Source organism: Lemur catta, chromosome 19, assembly GCF_020740605.2.
Source record: "Lemur catta isolate mLemCat1 chromosome 19, mLemCat1.pri, whole genome shotgun sequence".
Taxonomy (NCBI): Eukaryota; Metazoa; Chordata; class Mammalia; order Primates; family Lemuridae; genus Lemur; species Lemur catta.
Window position 1 is genome coordinate 29336972 of NC_059146.1, and position 21420 is coordinate 29358391.

The 21420-nt window shown below is 50.3% G+C and overlaps 1 protein-coding gene across 8 annotated transcripts; it reads left to right on the plus strand.

Annotated features, from left to right (window-relative positions):
- Window position 1: 1 nt before the first annotated feature.
- On the plus strand, window positions 2–18891 carry C19H19orf47 (chromosome 19 C19orf47 homolog). Of its 8 annotated transcripts, none has more exons than XM_045531983.1 (9): window positions 2–81; window positions 4637–4688; window positions 8347–8434; window positions 8543–8657; window positions 10065–10146; window positions 13077–13214; window positions 14638–14790; window positions 15891–15961; window positions 17589–18891. In XM_045531983.1, the coding sequence occupies exons 2-9, from the start codon at window positions 4670–4672 to the stop codon at window positions 18081–18083; spliced, it is 1161 nt and encodes a 386-aa protein (XP_045387939.1). In that variant the 5' UTR covers window positions 2–81; window positions 4637–4669; the 3' UTR covers window positions 18084–18891. The 8 variants fall into 8 exon arrangements, with proteins under 8 accessions (XP_045387939.1, XP_045387940.1, XP_045387943.1 ...); XM_045531984.1 differs by lacking the exon at window positions 2–81 and adding an exon at window positions 3347–3404; XM_045531987.1 differs by lacking the exon at window positions 2–81 and having other exon boundaries at window positions 4564–4688; window positions 14641–14790; window positions 17589–17937; window positions 18607–18891.
- Window positions 18892–21420: the final 2529 nt, after the last annotated feature.

Consider the following 21420-nt stretch of genomic DNA (forward strand, 5'->3'; position numbering starts at 1 on the left):
GAGGAGGGAGGAGTGTCTGACAGTTGGCGCCGTCGGGAGGGAGGGCGGGCGGCGCGAGTGGGCGCGGGCCCGGTGGGCCAGGTGAGGCACGGGCCCGGGGTGGTGGGACTGGGCCGAATGCGGTGGGGATGGATGGCGTCCGGGGCTCTGGAGTTACAGTCCGGGCTCCGCTGTGCGGCTACGGACAGACGATTTGTTTCTCTGAGCCTCAGTTTCCTCCTCCGTAGAATGGGGGTCAGAATCCGACTGTAGCACCCGTTTTATGGGTTGGAGTGAGAAGTCAGCTCGTGCACGTCAGAATCCCTAGCTCAGCGCCTGCACATAGTGCTCCCTTCGTTGCTGTACTATTATTGTTAGTATTGATGCTTGAGCTTGGTGTGAAAAATTGTTGGGCTTGGAGGCCAACGGATTTCGGTTCAAGTCCCAGCTCCCTGTGTGGGAGTGGGCCTCTGCCTTCCCTTCCCTGAACCTCGTGTTTCTCATCTATACAATGTGGACTAATTAGTTCCAATATCATAGGGTCGTTTTGAGGATTATAATGAAACATGTTTAAAGCTTTTAGCTCAAGGCCTGGCACAGTAAGAGCTCATAGATTGGGACTGTAATGATAATGATTCTGAAAATCATTGGTGTAGCTGGGAATTCCCAGGAAGTAGCAGGAAGGAATGTTATGGGACCACAGGTTCTCTTGCCTGCTGTGCAGTAATCAGACCAATACACGGAGACAGCAGGGGTTGCAACAGAGAAAGAGTTTAATAAACATTGGGCAGCCAAATGAAGAGATGGGAGAAACCCCTCAAATCCATCTCCCCAAGGAGTTCTGCGCTGGGTTTTTTTTTGTTTTTTGTGTTTTTTGAGACAGAGTCTCACTCTGTTGCCCAGGCTATAGTGCAGTGGCATCATTGTAGCTCACTGCAACCTCAGATACAACCTCAAACTCCTGAGCTCAAGCAATCCTCTTGCCTGAGCCTCCTGAGTAGCTGAGGCTACAGGTGCGCACCACCATGCTTGGCTAATTTTAATTTTTTTTGTAGAGACAGGGTCTCAGTGTGTTGCCCAAGCTGGTCTCAAACTCCTGGCCTCCAGCAATCCTTCAATCTCAGCCTCCCAAAGTGCTGGGGTCACAGGAATGAGCCACTGTGCCTTGCCTGGACTGAGTTTTATAAGAGAATTTTGGTGGGCAGGGGGCTAGGGAATTGGCATAATTAATTGGCTAGGTGAGGGTGTGTGTAAAATTATAGAGATATAAGAACTGCATTACTGCACTGAGTCAGTTCCTTGGCAGGGGTCACAGGACCACCTGTCCCATTGGAATGCAGGGTCTACAAAATATCTTAAAAACAGTCTTAGATTGGAGATGTTGTCTATAAGGGCGATTAAGGGAAGTTATAGGACTTTGTGACAAATGGTTTTTTGACTCTTAAGCAGTAAACAGAAGGGAGTGGGCTCTGGGGCAAAAGCCGGTTAATGTTTAGCTGTGTTTCTTCAAGATTTATGTCCTTATTAAAATCCCAGCAACTTGCTTTGAATTAATACTATGAGGATGGTTTCAGGAGGAAGCTCAGAGACAGCAATAGGAAAAACTTAGAACTGGAGCCGGCAAAAATCGATATTCTGCCACTTACTATTTACTATTTGGCCAGTTTGGCCGAGTCTTGTAGTGTTACATTTTTCTTTTTCTTGAAAACAACTGGTACATTTTCCTCCAGTCAATTAATTTGAGAAGGAAAATTTGCATTGCTATCTTAATGGAAAACTAACATTGCTGTCTGTAAGAGGAAGGAAAACTTAACCTAAAATGCAATGGAAACAGAACAGTCTATTAAATTATAGACAGAAATGGAAAGAGAATTGAAGAGAGAATAACTTGTACTATGTGATTGCATGTTGTCAGATCCTATGGACTCCATCAAGTTGTCTTATACTCGGTTACCAACTCAAACTACGTACGTACGAATCACGCTAGGTCATCGACTGTCCCACCCTGTCCCTCAATGAAGGTTTATTTGTTTTGTTTAATGCAGAAGCATTGTTCTAAGGGCTTTGAGTTTATTAACTCATTTAATCTCTATTACAACTTTATTAGGTACTCTTATCATTCTTATTGTACAGGTGAGGGAAGTGAGGTCAGCAAGGTTAAGCCACTTGTCCAGAGTCAGGATTAGGAAGTGATAAAATCGGGATTTGGATCTAAGTCTTCTAAGAGCTTAGTACACAGAGTCTGGTACAGGGTAATTACCTGAGTTTGGGGAACTGTCATTTTTTAAATGACTATTATTGTTACAATTTTCATTATTCAGAAAGTCAGTGCTTTTAAGATTGTGGAGAGAGGAAACTGAGTTCAACAGGGAATTCTGCAGTAATAGGGGGAGAATACCGATACTTCCAGGATTCTGGTGAGCGTTAACGGGACTTTGCAAAGACAGACCAGGGTGCCTGGCTTGTAATCCCCTGATGAGCATTAACCATCGCTAATGGGCTGACTTGGGTTCAAGTCCTGGCCCTGCCATTACTTGCTGTATAACCTTAGTCTTGCCACTCTCACCTGTAACATGGGACTCATTTTTACTTTTTTCCTAGGGTGGTTGCTCTTGGCACTTAGTAAACACTCAACAGGAATGACTACATGGGCATTGGAATCAGGGAGAACTCGTTTTTGAATCCCAGTAAGGTCGGTTGCTAGACATGGCATTTGGCAAGTGACTGCACCTCAGCGAGTTGGTTTTTTCATCGATTAAAATGGGGCTAATAATAGCCGTCACTCGTGAGGCTGTCGTGAGGCATCAGCATGATGCTTGGCCCTGGTCCCAGTGCACAGTCAGTGCTTGGTATGTGAGATGTTGTTCTCTCTGACTTGAGACCTCTCCATGCCCTGCTCTTTGATAGATGCTTGTTGTGTTGTCTTTGTCCAGTGGTAAAATCTGGAAGGGAAAGCGGATCTAAGGGTGTCAAGTGCAGGGTGGAGCCATGTCTGTGGTCATGTTCATCAATAAGAGATTCAGCAGAAGGCAGAGATGGGCAAGGTGAACCCTAGCTGAGGGTAGAGGAGAGAGTTTTGCACGTGGGGACTTAGGGAAAGCTTCACAAAGCGATGGCAGCCAAGCAGAGGGAAGGAGAGCTTGCCAGGAGGACAGGAGGAGTTAGGCATTCCAGGCACAGGTGACATCCTGTGTAAAAACTGGGAGGCAGACAAAGCACCTGGGTGGGGAGGGAGGGCTGGGCTGGGAAGAAAGGAGCAGAGTACTTAGTGTGCATCAAGCGCTGTCTCAGGGGCCTTTATGCATAGAAACTCATCTAGCCCTCACAGCAGTCCTCCGAGGTAGGTGATGTTTGTACCATCCCAATTCACAGATGGGGACACCAAGGCTTGCCTGATGAAGTAACTTGCCAAGGCCACACAGCTAGTAAGTCGTAGAGCTGGATTTGAACCTGTAGTCTGATTCCGGAGTTCTTACTCTTGACCAGGCTGTTATGCCATTACATTGGGTGTGGTGTGGGGTGGGGCAGATTGTATGGGGTGGTAAACAGGTGCTGGGGCCCAGGGCCTTCTGCACCCCTTGGAGGGGGCGGAGGAGGGGTAGGGAGAGGGGTCAGGATTGGGGGCCGGGGTGGGTAGGAAGGAGCGGAGTGAGGGGAGAGGGCAGAGGAGATAGAGGAGAGGAGCTGTGCCAGGGAGAGCAGGAGGGCTAAGTGGGAAGGAAGTCTGGGCCAGGCAGCGTGGGCCGAGTGGTCCTAGAGTCACATGGCGTTGAACCAGCATGTGAGAATTATTTCCTTTAGTTCCCCGTCAAGCTGCTGTTAATGGAGAGTCTCCACTGGTGCTGATAGGTCTCTAACACCACCTTCCACCACCTGCTCATCTTTTCTAAGTGAAAATTGGTTTTCTGTTTCTTCTCTGGGGCCCCTCATGATCTGGTGCCCCAGCTCCCTGACCTGTCTCCTCCGTGCTTACTCCACCGCCACACCGGCTCCTTGCTGTCCCTCAGACATGCCAGATGAGCTGGCTCAGGGCACTGGACTTGTACCTTCTCCTGGGACACTCTTCCTCTGTAAAATCACATGGCTCATTCCTTCCCTTCCTTTGGGTCTCTAAATGTCACTTTAGGTCTTTGCTGATCACCGTATTGAAAATTGCAACGCCTCCCAGGCCCTGTATGTTTTCCCCATGACACCAAAGGCGTCCTAACACACTACATTGGTAACTGTTTTGCTTGTTTACTCTCCGTCTCCGCAGTCCCCTGACCCCAGCTAAAGGCTAAGTTCACCTCAGAATTTTTAAGTGCCTCACACATAGTAGATTCTCAGTACAGAGTGTTTGGATGGATGAATGAATGGGTCTTAGGTAGGGGGTGCCTTTTTTCTGTCCTACTCTTTTCCAGCTGACCTTCTGGGCTGTGTGGGAATGGAGCTGTGGACATTTGCTGTCCCTGGGCCTTGTCCCAGGCACAAATGATAGTTGTGGTGGCAGCTCTGTCTCAGGCTGACTTCCTGCCAGCTGCTCCAGGCTATTCCTGGGCAATGAGCCCCCAGCCCAGGAACGCTCCCCTGGCAGGCAGACAGACAGGCACCGGGAGAGGGACATACGCTCATAGCCGGTGGCGATTCATGGGCCCTCTCTCCTCTTTCTCTCTTCCAGGCTCCAGGGAGCAGCATCAGGGCCAAGGGGACAATGGTCTCGGTGACTATGGGTGAGTCTGTTGTCTTCTCTCCAGGGCCTCCCCTCCCTACTGCCGTTTTTTTGAGGTATGGCCTTGGTGGGGGAAGACAGGGTGGGGGAGGGAGGGCCAGGTCACTGGCAGGAGCAGCTGTACTCTGAGGAACGTGGGGGGCGGGGTTGAGGCCTGCTTCCTCGCTCTGTCTCGGCTCCTGACTGTAGTTTAGCTATGAAGAACTTGAATTATGAAGTCCGCAGGTCTCTCATGTGGCCTGTCAGAGCCTTGGTTTTCTCACCTGTTAAATGGTGATGATAATACTCCCTACATCCTGGAATTCAGGAGATTATTGCATGTAAAATCTTAGGAATTGTTCTCAACAGGTGTTAACTGTTACAATCATCAGCCTTATCACCATATACTCTTTTTTTTTTTTTTTTTTTTTTGAGACAGAGTCTCACTTTGTTGCCCGGGCTAGAGTGAGTGCCATGGCATCAGCCTAGCTCACAGCAACCTCAGACTCCTGGGCTTACGCGATCCTACTGCCTCAGCCTCCCGAGTAGCTGGGACTACAGGCATGCGCCACCATGCCCGGCTAATTTTTTTTTTTTTGTATATGTATTTTTAGTTGGCCAGATAATTTCTTTCTATTTTTAGTAGAGACGGGGTCTCACTGTTGCTCAGGCTGGTCTCGAACTCCTGACCTCGAGCGATCCACCCGCCTCGGCCTCCCAGAGCTAGGATTACAGGCGTGAGCCACCGCGCCCGGCCACCATATACTCTTTAAACTCTGTATTTTGGGATTGCCAAAGCACGGGGATTAGTTGGTGCTGTTGAAAAATTTTGAGATTTATTGTACATATAGAAAGATCCATAAAAACATAATTGCATGATTTTAAGAGCAATTAAAAAGGAAACATTTGAGTATATCCTTTATGATTCCCTTTATAGAAAGCACAGAAGCAGGCAAAACCAATCTATTCTGTTAGAAGGGGGGTGAAGTGACCACAAGGGGAACGCAGGGAAACTCTGGGGTGTTAGGAATGTTTTATTTCTTGATCTGGGTGCTGGTTGCATAGGTATGTTTGGTTTAGGAAAATGTATCAACTTGTGTACTTTGTTGCCTATATGTTATAGTTCAACAAAAAGATGGAAGAGAACCAAACCTCCTCTACCCATCCAGGTCAAGAAATAGAATACTGACAGCCTGCTGAGGGTCCTACCCCAATCACATCCTCTCCCTCTTCCAGATGGAATAAACTACTCTTTTATCTTTTGTGAACATCTTTCCTTACTTTTCTTTGTAGTCGTAACACCAATGGAAACATTCCTATTCTATAGACTTTGGTTTTGAACTTATATGAATGAAACCTTGCTATGTGTTCTTTTGTGTCTGGCTTCCTTTGCTCAACATAATGTCTGAGGGTCATCTATGTTGCCACGCATAGCTATACTTTCTTTTCACTGCTGTGTAGTATTTCACCGTATGAGTGGCCACCATTTGTTTATCCGTGCTACCATCAATGGATAGTAAATTGTTTCTGGGTTGTAGCTACTGTAGACAAGCTACTGTGAATATTCTTGTAGATATCTCCTGGTATGTGCAGCAAGCCACAACTCATCAATTCCAAGACACACATTATTACACAACTTAACATTTCTGAAGTGGTGGTATGTCTTACAGCTGGTGGCAGTTGACTTAGCCTTGTATTTTCCTTCCAAGTAATCCAATTAATGATGGTGTGCGCTGAAAGGGACTTTTGCAGTTCTTGGGACACTGGGTTTCAGTAATTTGTGGTTAAAATTACAGGCTTTGTCTCAGGAAGAAAGCTACCCCCAGCATATTTAATTGAGATATAATTCATGTATCATACATTCTACCTATTTAAAGTATACAGTTCAATAGTTTTTATGTTCTCTATTCATAGAGTTGTGCAACCATCACTACAATCAATCTCAAAACATTTTCATCACTCCCTCTAAAAGCCCCATACCAATTAGTATTCATTCCCCCTGTCTCCCCCAACCCCTAACAACAACTAATCTATTTTATACTTTTCCAGATATGCCTGTTCTGGACATTTTATATAAATGGAATCATTCTGTGGTGCTTTTTGATACTTAGACAAAGGTGCCTGCTTTTGGCTAATGGAACCCAGGGCTCTGTGGCTTGGTAGGTGGATAGTGCCCATGCGACATAGGAAAATGGTGCCCCTTTCCTCTGGGCTAGGGGAGGAAGTCCTAAGGGCATGAGCTGTTTGCCAGCCTCAGTCCCCAAGGGCTTGACCAGTCAGCGCCCTGGGAGACAGGCCCGTGTATGGCTAGCTAGGCAGGGGCCTCCTTGGGAGAGACATGGCTCACGGCCTTTGCCTGTGCCCCACACTGCCACCCACATCTGACCCAGAGTGTCTCTTTCTCTGCTCTGAGCTTCAGTTGTCTTAAAAGCAAAATGGGTGAAGTAATAACAGATTTCTTCTAATCTAAAATAGCATGGATTGTTAGATGTACTGTTATATCCCATGAGAAAGAAAAAAAGTTGTTAATTAAACCATGATGCACCATCAGTCAGGAGGTGGATCCTATAACAATTTCCGAGATGTTAAAATGTGAGAAAAACACGTTCTACTTGGAATCAATGACCTTTTCTACCACCTGGTCTGACAGGTCAAGGTTAGCTGGACATTACACCCAAGAGGCCAAAAAAGAAGTTTAGAAAGAATAAAGCTTTGTGGGTGGGGTCTGCCTAGTCTTGGCCTTGGCTCTGTGTTTAGTGGTGGTAGTAATAGTAATAATAATAACAGCTGACGTTGGTTGAGGATGTCTTCTGTGCCAACCGCCATTTTAAGCCCTTTATGTGGACTTTGTCATTGCGTCTGCACAGTGACCCAAGGACGATGGTGCTGTAATCACTAAAATGTCAGCACTATCAGGGCAAGGACTTCCTCTTGTGCCCTGTGGTGTCCCCAGTGCCTAGAACAGTACCTGTCCTGGGCCAAGTGCCCAGTAAATACTTGTTAAATATATTATCCCAAATTTACAGATGAGGAAACCAAGACACTGAGAGTTAAGTTGCCCAAAGTCCGCCAGCCAGGGAATGGCAGAGCCAGGATTCGAACCCACGCTCCAAAGCCTGTGTTAGTCACTTACTTCCATGTCTCTCTCCGAAGCAGGGCTGCTCCTGTGGTGGGGAGGGGGCTTGTTGAGGCTTGTGGACTAGCTCTGTGACCCTTCTTTCCAGCTACCTGTGGATCCTGTCATCCTCTGTGCTGGCTGGCTGAGGGGGGCCGGGGCAGAGAACCCAGAGTCCAGTTCCCCTAAATCAGTCACTGGGCATGCGTGTTTAACAAATGCTTAGAGTCACGCTCTCGGGCAGGGCAGAGCTGTATGGGCAGAGATGCCTGGTTAATGGGGTTAAGGGTTTGGAAGCTCTGCCTCTCGTGAACACTGTAGCCTGGAGTGAGTTGCCCAGCTTCTCCTTGCCTCAGTTTCCTCATTGGCAAATTGGAGAAATTTTGATACTGCTTAACTCAGAGGGTCAGGAAGGCTTAGTTCCATCGTGTGTGTGAAGCACTCAGCACAGGGCTCGGCAGTGACGAGCATTTGACTTGTGGGTGGGAGCCATTGTGACCGTGGTTTTGCTGCTGCTGTCTCTAAAAAGAAAAACGTGAATAATGAGCCCCGTCCAATCCCCCAGCTACTTCCGAGTGGATCCAGTTCTTTAAGGAAGCCGGCATTCCTCCAGGACCTGCTGTCAATTACGCCGTGATGTTTGTGGATAATAGGTGAAGTGGCTGAGGGGACAGGGTTGAAATTGGGGTGAGGGAGGCGGGGAGCTGGCTGGCCCCCCACTCTGGCCCACTTGGGGCCTCACCACTGACCCTCCCCTGCAGGATTCAGAAGAGCATGCTGCTGGATCTCAACAAGGAAATCATGAATGAGCTGGGAGTGACCGTGGTGGGCGACATCATTGCCATTCTCAAGCACGCCAAGGTGGTGCACCGCCAGGTGGGGTGCCCCGCCTAGCCCCTCTGTCCCTGGGTTTAGTGTGGAGGTGAGGGGCAATTGCAGAGCCAGCAGATGGCCTGGCAGCAGAGGCAGGCTGACTTCAGTTCCAGGGCTGGTTCACCCATCTGCTGTGTGACATTGGGCATGTTGCCTACCTTCTCTGAGCCTTATTTTCTCCATCTGTAAAAAGCAGAGGCAAACCTATCTTGAAGGATCATTGTGAATATTAAGCTAAATAAAGTCCTAGCACAATGTAAACTTCCTGTAGCAGGGCCTTAGTAAAGACTGTCTGTAATTACTATTATTGCTACTTCTTGTCTTCCTCATGATAATTATCATCCCCAGGACCCTCTCTGTCCCCAGGACAGAAGCTTCCTATGTGGGACCCAGAGGGTGGTGACTTGACTGACAGTCTGGCCATTGCAGTCTTGGCTCCTCCACTTACAGTGATCCACCTTCCTGGGTTTCTTTGAAATGGGCTTTTCACACGCCCCTGCTGTGTAGGGTGCTGTGGCCATCTACCAGACAGTGTGAGGCCCTGCGTGCCAGGCCTGGGGTGAAGTGCTCCTTAAGTTACAGGAGCCAACACTCACCTAGCACTTGCTGTGGCCAGCCAGGCACTGTTGCCATCCCTTACCCACTCGAGCTCATTCCCTCCTCGTTGCACTTGACCGGGAAGGAAACTTACTCCAGAGCTGTGCTCTCAAGCACTCCACTTTAGCAGGCGGTGGCTGCTGTGGGTATTAGCATCATTTTTGGTGACTTCCTCCGTTTCACAACAGGCCTTCATCTCTCTATCATCTAGGACGGGACCCCACAGTGAGGGCTTTCACAAGCCGGGGACATTCTCTCAGTTGTTATGGAGAAGGTCACTGAGCAAAACATTGTTTTTTCTTTTAAACTTTTAAATTTGGGAATAATTTGGGGATGATAGAAAAGTTGCAACAGTGGTACAGAAAGTTTCCATATTTCCTTCATGAAGGTTTCCCTGTTAATATTTCTCATAGCTGTGGAACGTTGGTCAAAACTAAGAAGTTAAGGTTAGTACACTACTACTGACTAAAGTGTAGACTATTTGCATTTCATCAGTTTTTCCAGCCATGATCTGTTCCCAGATCCAATCTAGGATACCACATGGCATTTACTTGTCATATGTCTTTAATCTCTTTTGATATGTGACAGTTTCATAGTCTTTCCTTGTTTTTGATGACCTTCATAGTTTTGAAGAGTATTGGTCAGATATTTTGTAGAATGTCCCTCAGTTTAGGTGTGTCTGATGCCTTCTCATGGTCAGGAGTGAAGTGCTTTAAAATCTTCTCTAGCAGTCAGGTTTGACCCTCCTGGTACTGTTCAGATCTCTGAGTCCCCAGTTCTGCTGTGGTAACCCAGGTGCCTATTTTTTTACAGGACATGTGCAAAGCTGCCACCGAGTCAGTGCCCTGCAGCCCCAGCCCCCTCCCAGGCGAGATTCGCCGTGGCACCGCTAGTGGTGAGTCTCATCTATTCAGGTCCCCTTTCCTTCCTTCTTACACTCCATCAGTGATGGGGACACACTTGGTCATCCTATCTGTCCTGTAGTCTGCAGAGGTGGAAACAAAGCCATCTGAGGCCTTTTTCTCTTAGGGAAAAAAATAAACCAGATAGTGAGTGGCTATACACACAGTCCATTCTCACTCATGTAGTTATGTTCTATAAAGTCACCATATGCACTGAATTAGGGAATACTGAACCATTGCTCCTAGGGGAAATAGAGTACTAGATTTTAGCAAGCCTCCAGTCACAGTCAAATACATAACCTTATTTTATGTGTGTTTCCTTTTAAAGAAAGCTTATTTAGTATATATCATTGATTCATTATCATGGAACTCAATAGCCAATAACATTATAGCTCAGCACTGAGCAAGGCTTATCTAACATGCATATTTTTTCCTTAAGACACATCATACCCTTCTTGCACGTAGGTTTCCTACACAGCACTTCGATACTGTGCTTGGGGGCCATTTTAAACAGCAAAATCATCAACAAAAGGCATAAAAATGTGAAAAACATTCACACGTGTGGTATTAAATATCCCAGGAAAAGGATACTTGTTTACAGTATGGGAGCCACACCAAAAAGGCAGCAGTGCCTTATTTGACCTCAGTTGGAAACGTGTGTTGGGTGACTTAAATTTTTCCCTGTGCATGTCTGTAAATGATTGAAATCACTGCCTGTATTGATTTTGGGGTGATAAATACATTTTAGTGAGTAGGCAAATTTGCAAATATGGAATCTGTGAAGAATAGATATTGATTATATTTATACTTTTGCTTTTTTCAAGCAGTATGATACCTTTTTTCAAAATAAACTTTTAAAATTTAACATACATATTAGTTAGCCTTTGCTGCTTGACAAGCCACCCTGAAACTGGGGTTTAAAACACAAACCTTTACTTCTCATGATCTGATTGGTTGGCTGGTCAGTTTTGCTCTGGGCCAGCTCAGCTGATCTCAGTAGTCACCTGGCAGCTAAGTTGAGGCTGGGTTGATGGCCTCATTCACATCTCATGGTTGGCTTGATGTCATCTGGACTGACAGGGGTGACTTGGCTATGTGTCTGTCATTATCCAGCAGGCTAGCCTGGGCTTGTTCTCACAGTGGCGGTTGTGGAGTTTCCAAAAGCAGCATAAGAGGGCAAGGGCAGGCCCTGATGCGCAAAACACCTCTTAAACGTCTGCTTGCATAACATTTGCTTCTGTACCGTTGGCCAAAGCAAGTCACACGACTAAGCCCGGAGTCAGTGTGAACAGGGCCTACCCAAAGGTGTGGATGCAGGGAGGCAGAACAAATTAGGGTTCATTTCTGTGACAGTCCTTGACAACATACATACAGCAAAGGATTCAATCATAATAGTACAGCTGAACGACCTTCACAAATTGGACATCCTTGCAGCCAGCATCTAAATCCAGAAACAGAAACATGAGCAGCCTCTCAGAATCCACCTCTCACCCTCGCCCAGCCACGACCCTCTCTCCAAGTACCCACTACCCTGATTTCTAATAGCACAGATTAGTTTGCCAGCCTTTTAAATGTTTATAAATTAAATTTTCATACCCTTCTGAATGTCTTTGATAGTTATAAAGAAGTTTAAAAAATTAAAATACACACACACAACCGGCCTGGGCAGTAGGAAGATCCCGTCTCTATAAAAAATAAAAAAATTAGCTGGGTGTGGTGGCACGCACTTGTAGTCCCAGCTACTCGGGAGGCTGAGGCGGGAGGATCACTTGAGTCCAGGAGTTGGATGCTGCAGTGAGCTATGATGATGCCACTGCACACTAGCCTGGGCAACAGAACAAGACCCTGTCTCAAAAAAAATAAATACATAAAACACATACACAGAAAACTAGTGAGGAAAGTGAGTAGTTAAGAAGAGAAGGGGGCCGGGTGCGGTGCCTTACACCTGTAATCCTAGCACTCTGGGAGGCCCAGTTGGGAGGATCACTTGATGCCAGCAGTTCAAGACCAGCCTGGGCAACATAGTGAGACCCTGTCTCTACAAAAAATTAAAAAAAAAAAATTAGCCAGGTGTGGTGATACACACCTGTAGTCCCGGGTGGGGAAGAATGCTCCAAAAACAATATTCCTAATAACATACTTTGTAATGTTGTACATGTGTGATCTGTTGGGAGGGGGAAAAGAGAGCAGTTCTCTGTACTGTGACGTCCTGATGGCAACTCAAATTCAGTAGAACAAAAATTAAGTTGATTGTTTAGCCCCAAATGGTGGTTACCTGTCAGGATGATAAAACATCATATATCTGACCTCTTTTAAGCAATACATTTCCCTCTGGGTACAGTATAAGAGGCACGGCCCTCTCAACTGCATGCTATTGATTGATTGATTGATTGATTGACAGAGTCTTGCTCTGTTGCCCAGACTGGAGTTCAGTGGCATCATAGCTCACTACAGCCTCAAACTCCTGGGCTCACATGATCCTCCTGCCTCAGCCTCCCGAGTAGCTGGGACTACAGGCGTGTGCCACCATGCCCGGCTAATTTTTAAATTTTTTATAGAGACAAAGTCTTGCTATTGCTCAGGCTGGCTCAACAAGTGATCCTCCCATCTAAGCCCCCCAAAGTGCTAGGATTATAGGCATGAGCTACCACGCCTGGCCAACAGCTTGCCTTTTATAGCAAAAAATCTTGATCGTATTACACTCGGCCAGGCAGAGTATTTGAATGGAGGCTCTCACAGGGACAGAAGGCCACCCCACCTCAAGCATCCCCATCATGAGGACAGTACAGCCACAGGGGTGACACCAGCTGACCCTTCCTCATTCAGTCCTAAGGCTGGCCTTCTCCGTCCTAGCCCTGAGACTGCTGATTCAGGCCTACCTCCCAGGACCCCACCCAAACGGGCTTCGCTTTCCTTCCCACAGCCGCCTCCCGAATGATCACCAACAGCCTGAACCGAGACTCCCCACCTGGCACTCCCCCCAGGCGGCCAGACACCAGCACGTCCAAGATCTCAGTCACTGTGTCCAATAAGATGGCAGCAAAGAGTGCGAAGGCCGCAGGTGAGGGGACTTGGGCAGGAGGTGGGAAGAGCTGGAGGTGAATATGGGTTGGCAGAAGGCATTTGGGGGTCCTGCTCCCAACTTTGTAAGGTGCTCTGCAGGCCGCAGAGTATACAAAGAGTTTGAATCACTTCTGTGAACTTGGTCAAGTCACTGCACTCTGTGGGCCCCCTTTCCACGCCTGCATAGTGGGGGGTGGTGATACTCTACCTGAGAGGAAGGTTGGAAGCGCTTGAGATGATGTGTTGGAACACACGTGCATTGCAGTTCTCGGTGGTGCAGTCTTTTTTAACAGATGTTCGCTGAGCCCCTCACTGGTGCCCGGCCCTATGCTTAGTGCCTGGGGTCAAAGGTAAAGAACCTACTGCCTCATCTTAGCAGCCAAAGGATCCTGTAAGACCTTCGGTCTGATCCTATCACAGCTTTGAACTATAACTCTCCAGGGCTTCCCATTATTCCGTTAAGAAAGTCCAGTCTTCCCCTCACGGCCTTACAGGGCCCTGCATAATGTGGACTCATCTCTCGCACCTCTCTCTTGCTGGCAGGCTCAGCTCCCCTCCGTCCTCCTCCCCACCGTGGGGCCTTTGTCCCTCGTGTTCCCTTTGCCTAGAGCACTCTTGAAAGCTGGGAATGGGACTCTAGCCTTTGGGCTTCCAAGCCCTCCTTCTGCCCTCCACACTCTCCTGCCTTTGTTGGACCCAGCCCCACAGCAACGATCTTACGGTGTTATTAGGCACATGTGGAAACTGAGGCCCAGGGAGCTTCATATTCTGACGCCCCCTCCCGTCATGCCCCGTCCACCTCCATTGTGAGGTCTCCCCTTTGTCTTATGTGTTTGGAAGTGCCTTACCCCTCTGGCCTTTGATTCATGTGCCAAGAACAAGAAAGTTAAAATGAGTTTATAAGGATTGAAAAGATGGTGAGCCCGGGAACGACTGGCTCTTTTACCCCTCGACATATTTGAGGGGTTCCTTTTTTAAAATATTGAGGTAACATTTATTTATGCATGGTGCACAACTTCTAAGTATACAGCTCGATTACTTGTTTAAAAATGAGCATAGCCATGAAAGTGCTACCTAATTGGAGCTCTAGAACTTTCCACCACTCTGTAGGTTCTCCGTCTGAGGGGATTTGGGCTGGGCTGGGCTGTGAGCCTGCTTGGGACAGGGACAGAGCCAAAGAGAGCCTGGGAGGCCCGCCACAGCCTGGGGATTCTGAGTGCCTTCTGCAACCTCATGTTGCCCAGACCTCTAAGTTTCTCAGTGGTTCAGTCAGTGGTGATGTGGGTGGTTGGGAAGAAAAGGGATTGTAGACATGCGAATCCATTAAAGGGCACCTGTGTGCCCTTTGCCTGGTGTCCGGCCTCTACCCCAGGAGAACATTCTGTCTCAGAAAGTACTGAACCCCCGCCTTCCTCCCCTAGCAGCACTAGCCCGCCGGGAGGAGGAGAGCCTGGCTGTTCCCACGAAGCGGCGCCGAGTCACTGCTGAGATGGAGGGGAAATACATCATCAACATGCCCAAAGGTACCACCCCCCGGACCCGCAAGATCCTGGAGCAGCAGCAGGCAGCGAAAGGTACCGGCTCGTGAGAGGCACACTTCCGTGTGGAGACTGTGTCCCTTTACTGCATTACACGGGGTTGGCCACGTCCTACAGGCGATGGCTGGGAAGCAGGCTCCAACAGGGGATCCACGGGGCCTTGGGCCAAGGGGACAGCCATGGTGGCCGCAGAGAAGGGGCCACATCCCCTGTCATCCTGCAGTTAGTGTAGGTGGGCTCCTCAGGACCTCTTCCCTGAGGGGCAAGGGCAGGGATTCAGTGACGAGAGAGTGTCGCAGTGCGTGTCAGTAGCCTGAGAACAGATCAAAATTCAGAATCTGAAGTATGTTTCTACTGAATGCATATTGCTTTTGCACCATACTAAAGTCAAAGATCGTACGTTGAACCATCGTAAGATGGGGATGTGTGTGTGCATTCTCATGGGAAAACTTTCAGATGATGTGGAAACGTATACAGTAAAAACATTATCCCCTCACTCCATGTCCCCTGTCCATTGTTAACCTTTGCAGACCAGCATCTGGGTATGTATATGTACACATATGTAGGTGTTTTTGTCTTTTTTAAACACAAAAAGCATCATCCTGTAAGTATTGTTCTATAACTTTTTATTGAGATCTTTTCACATTAGTGCATGTAGACCTTCGTCATTCTTTTTTTAATGGTCATTTATTATTTCTGTAGTATTCATATGATTTAGTAAACATTCTCCAGTTGATAGACATTTAGGTTATAATGTAGGGAGAGGACTCACTACCATTCATCAGATTCTCTGGGAGGCCGTGACCCCAAGAAGTGAAAGGGACGAGTAGGGATTGAGAACTCTTCCCACGCACACATTTCGCGAGCTTGTGCTGAGGTGCGAAGGATGTGCATGTCATGTTAGCTGATTTTTCCCACATCCAACACCAGCCGTGTGCAGTCAGGCTCAGGTCAACGTGAGTCAACAGCGTAGACACAAATCTGACTCGGCGCAGTCTGTCCTGCCTGTCCCAGAGCTGGCTGGTGTCTGGGCTGGCCGTGTCATCTGCCCGTGGTGTCTGTACAGTGCTCGGCCTGGGCCCGGCCCACAGGGGCCGCTCAGCAGGCGCTGCCTGACGGTCTCACTTCCCTTCCAGGTCTCCACAGGACATCCGTGTTTGACCGCCTCGGCGCAGAGACCAAGGCAGACACGACGACAGGGAATAAGGTGAGTTGGGAATGGGGGAGCGGCTCTCGGCGCGCAGATTCTTGTGTTCCCTGGGTGTCGTTCCTGCCACTTCCCTTCTCATCCCTCACATGGCCATCTCATCCACCTTCCCAGCCTCAGAGCCCTTCTTTGCTCTGGCTGCCTTCCCGTCTGTCTTCTGCCCTATCTTCTCTCCCGATTTCCAGCCGCAGGGATCCGGCAGACTCCTAGACGCCCCCCACCCACCATCTCCCAGACTGGCCTCGGCATCTTCCCCCAAAGCAGGTCCTCTCCTGGTTCCCCGTGTCAGGGCTGCCCACGGTCTCCATTCCAGTCTGTCACCGATCTCATGACCCTGTCTGTCTCCACCTCCCCTGCCACCTCTCCCTGTCTGGATAGGGCGATAGCTGCTAACTGGTCTTGCACAGTTGCCATTGACCCCCTGCAGTCCCCTGTCCCCACAGCAGCAGCATGTGCTGCCCACAGGCAGGGCCCGTCCTGCTCGAGGCCCTTCAGAGGCTTTTCTCTGTGCTCACGATGAAGCCCGCTCCTCTCGCCATGGCCTGCACTCCTGCATGTGGTTAGGAGCACCCTGAAGTCCACTGGGGCCTGGCTGCATGGCCTTGGCCATGTCACTTAAGCTTTTTGTACCTCAGCTTCCTCATCTGTATGGTACCTACCTCAAAGGACAGTGTGAGGATTAGGCGGGATGATGCCTGCATGGTGCCGGCTGGCTGGACGTGGGAAGCGCTCTTTAAACGTGAACTCCCCAGCTGTGTTTCCTACCTCTCAGTCCCTCGCGTGCCAGGGCACAACCACTCTGGCTTTCTCTCCCTTTCTAGAATCTTGTAAGTGTGATCATAACATGCAGGATCATGTGCATTAAAGATTCGGCCATGTAAAGAGCTTGGCACACAATGAGTGCTCCATAAATAGGATGATTATTCCTGCCTCAGGGACCTAGCATGTGCTCTCCTCTCTGCTGATTCATCCTGGAGGGCCTGGCTTCAAAGTTGGTGCCTCAGAAAAAGTCCTCCGGACTCCAAGAGGGGACGAGCGTCCGTGTCTCCCACCCTCCAGCACTCTGCTGTCCTTTGTAGAATGCATCACTGTCATTCTTACGGAATTGTTTGTGTGGTTTCTGATGCCAAGCCTGTCTCCCAACTGGGCTCTGAGCCCCATGAGGGCAGGGCTGGGGCTGTCTTGGTCATCACTGCGTCCCCAGCACTGCCCAGCTGAGGGCCTGGTACAGAGTTGGGACTCAGGAAATATTTGTCAAGTGAATGACCAAATTAATCTTCCCATTCATGCCCACCTCTAGACCTTGCACGTGATCGTCCCTCTGCACGGCATGCCCTTTCTCTTACTTCTGTGCCTGACCCACTTCCACTCAACTTTCAGGTATCAGCTCAGATGTCCCCTCTCCCAGGGAGGCTTCCCTGAGTATCCAGGCAAGGTTAGGTGCTTCCTCTGGGCTCCCCAGGCCCTGGACTTTTCCCATCGTGGCTCTCACCACTGTCTAGTGTGTCACTGATGGGTATTTCTGCCAACTGTGAGTCCCAGGAGGCCAGGCACAGAGGAAGCAGCTCTTCATGAATGTGTATTGAGTGACTAAATGACTTCCTTGCTCTATCTCTGACCTCTGCAGCCCACAGGAGTTTTTAGTCGCCTTGGGGCCACCCCAGAGATGGACGAGGATCTGGCTTGGGACAGTGACAACGACAGCAGCAGCTCTGTCTTGCAGTATGCTGGGGTCCTGAAGAAGCTAGGACGGGGCCCAGCCAAGGCCAGTCCCCAGCCAGCACTGACTGTCAAAGCCAAGGCCACAAGCTCGGCGACAACGGCCACTGCCCCGACACTGCGGCGCCTGGCTCTTTCCTCACGCCCTGGGCTTGAGAGGAAACCAGAGTCCCTGTCCAAAGTCAGCATCATCCAGAGACTGGGCAAGGCCGCCCTTGTGCCTGAGGCCCAGGACAGCCAGGTCACGAGCACCAAGAGTAAGTCCTCAGCCGAGGTCAAGGTCACCATTAAGAGGACTCTGGTGGGGCCCCGGGGGAGCAGCTCCAGCGAGGGCCTTGGTGCCCAGATGGACCACACGGGCACTGTGAGCGTGTTCAAAAGACTGGGCCGCAGGACCTTCTAGCCCACGTGTGGGGCGGGGTGCAGGCGGCAGAACCTGCAGGTGTCTGTTCCAGCCCCTCTCAGCCTCCTGGTTCCGTCTCCCCCTTGCCAGCTCCTGGATGACACTGCTGTCTCCTCAGCCACTGTGGCCGGCCCGGCATTTTGGGGACTCACCCATGTTCCCTAGTCCGGCATGGTTGTAGCCTGGCCTTGCCCACTCTGGGACTTTCCTTCTCTCATGTCCTCTGTTTTCTCCTCTCTGTGGCCTTGGCAGAACCCACATTTCTACCTCTCCCGAGTGCCAAGTGCTCTTTTCTCTCCTACATTTCCCCTTCCTCCCTCTCAGCGGCATCTGCTGCCCCAAACCCAGCTCCTCAGCCTCCCCGTCCCCCCATTGCCCACAGGGTGGGTGTCACCCTGGGGGGGTCCCTCGTACTCCTAGCCCACGATTTCCCTCACTCCTCTGTGCCTCCCCCATTGCTGTAGTCTCTCTCCCCGCTCTTCACTCTGTTCATTTCTCTTCTGTTTTCTGTCCCCGTGGCAAGGCCCGACTGTCCGCTGCGTCCTGCCTGACCCTCCTGCACCTCTGGCGTCCCAGCGGCCCCCTCGTCGACGGTGGCGTCGAGCCTGTAGAGACTGTTAGGCGCCTCCACTCCCGGGCTGGAGGGGCCTCCCCAGCCCGGGGCTGCGGCCGGGTGCCTCTGTTTTCCTGCCCTGGACGTCTTTTACTCTGAAAGTTGGTGGCGGGTGGTGGGCAAAGGCACTGGAGGGGAAGCCAGTACTGAGAGCGAAGTCAACGGCTGTTTTAATATATTTTCGTGACTTTCAAACTGTTTCCCTCCCCTCCTTCAGGGTGAGTTGCAGGACCATTTTCACATGAAGCACAGCGTGGGTGGGGGCGCTGGCGAGGGGTGGGCTCGCCCTCTGCAGGTCAAGCTCCCTGCACACACGCGGGCCACAGCTTTGCTGCAGGCCCTGAGTTGAGGGCAGTAATGGTCACGGTCACCATTCAGTTAGGTTGCCTTCTCCCCCCAACCAGCTGCAGTGGTTCTGTCCCTCTGCCACCTCCCCTCCATAGATGTCACCTGTTCCTGCCACTCTGCCTGTTGGCGGCTTTCCAAATTATGGGCTCCATTTGTGAGGCAGTGAGTTTGTATTGACTTCTGCCCTTACCCCCTCACTGCTGCACGGCTCCTCTGTGCCAGGTCTGTCCTAGGAGCCGGCGAGCCCGCGGTGAGCAGGGCAGACCAGGGCCCTGCCTGCATGGTTGGCCTCTCCGGTGAGGGAGATGGAGGTAAAGCGATCACGTTGGCCAAGGAATCGGGGCACGGAAGAAAGTGGCCAGGGCCGCTTCAGGTGTTGGGGATGGAAGGTCTTTCAGAGGCAGTGACATGTAGGCTGGGCTGGGAACAAGAAGGCGTGGCTTTGGGAACAGGAGGACAGTGTTCAGGCAGTGGGACAAGGAACACAAAGAAGGCTGGTGTGGCTGGCAAGTGAGGAGCCTCCATCCAGCATGAGGTGAAGGCGGACAGGAACGAGGTGACCTGGGGCCTTGTGACCCAGGATGAGGAATGTGGACAGTAGCCCGAGAGCACTGAGTTGTTTTGGAGGGTTTGAGGCAGGGGCGTGATGATCAGAGCTGCCCGCTAGGACGATGGCTGTGGCTGTTGGGAGGAAAAGGCGTTGTTGGGAGGACAGGGGTGGCAGCCACTGCGGTAGTCCAGGCCGGAAACAAGGATGGTTTGGAGCGAGGTGGTGGCGATGGGGAGCAGAGAAGACGGGTGGGCATAGGATGTGCTTCAGAGGAAAAGCAGCAGGACGCGCTGGCGGATTGGAAGTTGGGGCCAGGGGAAGATGGGAATCACGGGGCCTCGACCTGAGCATCTGGGGGAAGGGCCGTTGGCAGAGATGGGAATGGGAGGGGGGAGCAGGTCGAGGAGGGGGAGCTCTGACTTGACCGTCTTGGGTGTGAGGTGCCCGTGAGGGCTCCAGGTGGAGATGTTGAGCAGGCCGCTGGGGCTCAGGGGGCCGCTGGGGCTCAGGGGGCCACTGGGGCTCGGGGCCGCTGGGGCTGGAGGCCCACAGCTGTGGGCAGTGCTCAGGGTGCAGCTGGAGTCAAAGCCAGGGGCCTGGTGATTCCTGCTGGAAGGGAGCACAGACATTGGAGAGGACCCGGAAGGGGGCCCTTTCGATATTTAGAGAACAGGGTCTGGTAAAGGAGCCAGCACAGGGGTGGTCAGGGAGAATTGAGAGAGCAGGTGAAGAGATGAGACCTCAACCATTTATTTATTTACTTTCATTGTGGGAAATACACATAATGTGAAATTTACCATTTTAACCATTTGTAACTGTACCGTTCAGTAGCATTGCGTTCACTCGCATTGTTGTGCACCCGTCACCACCATCCACTGCTAGAACGTCTTCATCTTCCCAAACTGATCGTCCGTTTATGTTGAGTTTTTCAGTTATGTCATATTAGAGCCTACTGTGTGCCAGGCAGTGTCCCAGGCCCCAGGCCTGGGGTGTGATGGGCTGGACGTCAGGGTGAGGGACAGTAGCAGAGAGCAGTGTAGACCCCTCTCCCTGTGAGGGCCGAGGCCAGACCCCCGTGAGACTGGTTGACCTGAAAGGATGGCAGATACTGGTGATGTCAGATTCCGGGGCTGCCTTTCGTGTCGTTGCCACCAGGAGGAGCTCACACACATGCACGTCCCCTGCCTTTTTTGTTTTCCTAGTAATTTCCTCTGGTTCTACTTTATGAGTATTTTAACAACTGCCGGGGTTAACTGGGAGAGTTCCAGTTACTAAATTTAAGAGCCCATGATAATTTCTTGCTGTGTAATAGGAACTGCAATGATATTTAATATAAAAACATGTACAGCTCACTTACCACCTAAGGCTTACCTGTGCCAGGTAAGTTCTGTCACTGTTGCTCTTTACAGAGGCACAGAGAGAGGCGTGAACTGCTGATAGCTGGACCCGGTGGGCATGTGGCAGGACTGGGTTTGACCTCAGGGAGTTGACTCCAGGATCCTCACCCCTTAACCCCGACCCCGTGCTGCCTCGATTGCAGATTTGAAACATAGCCCCCACTTTGGGCAGTGGTTTTGCTCTCTCTGCAGTTGTCTGTGTGTGCATGTTCCCACCACCCCATAAGCTTGTCCTGGGACGCATGTGCAGCCCTAGGCTGCTGCAGGCCTTCGGAGTCATGCCCCGTGGCCAGAGCCCATGCCACTGCAGAGTCACAGTGTCCCACGCATTTGACTTGGCAGTTCTCCCAAACCAGCCCCAACAGCTGTGATCCACAGGGGTGGATCATTTTTTCCCTGCTTATATTAAGCTGCTTTGAGCATAAAGAA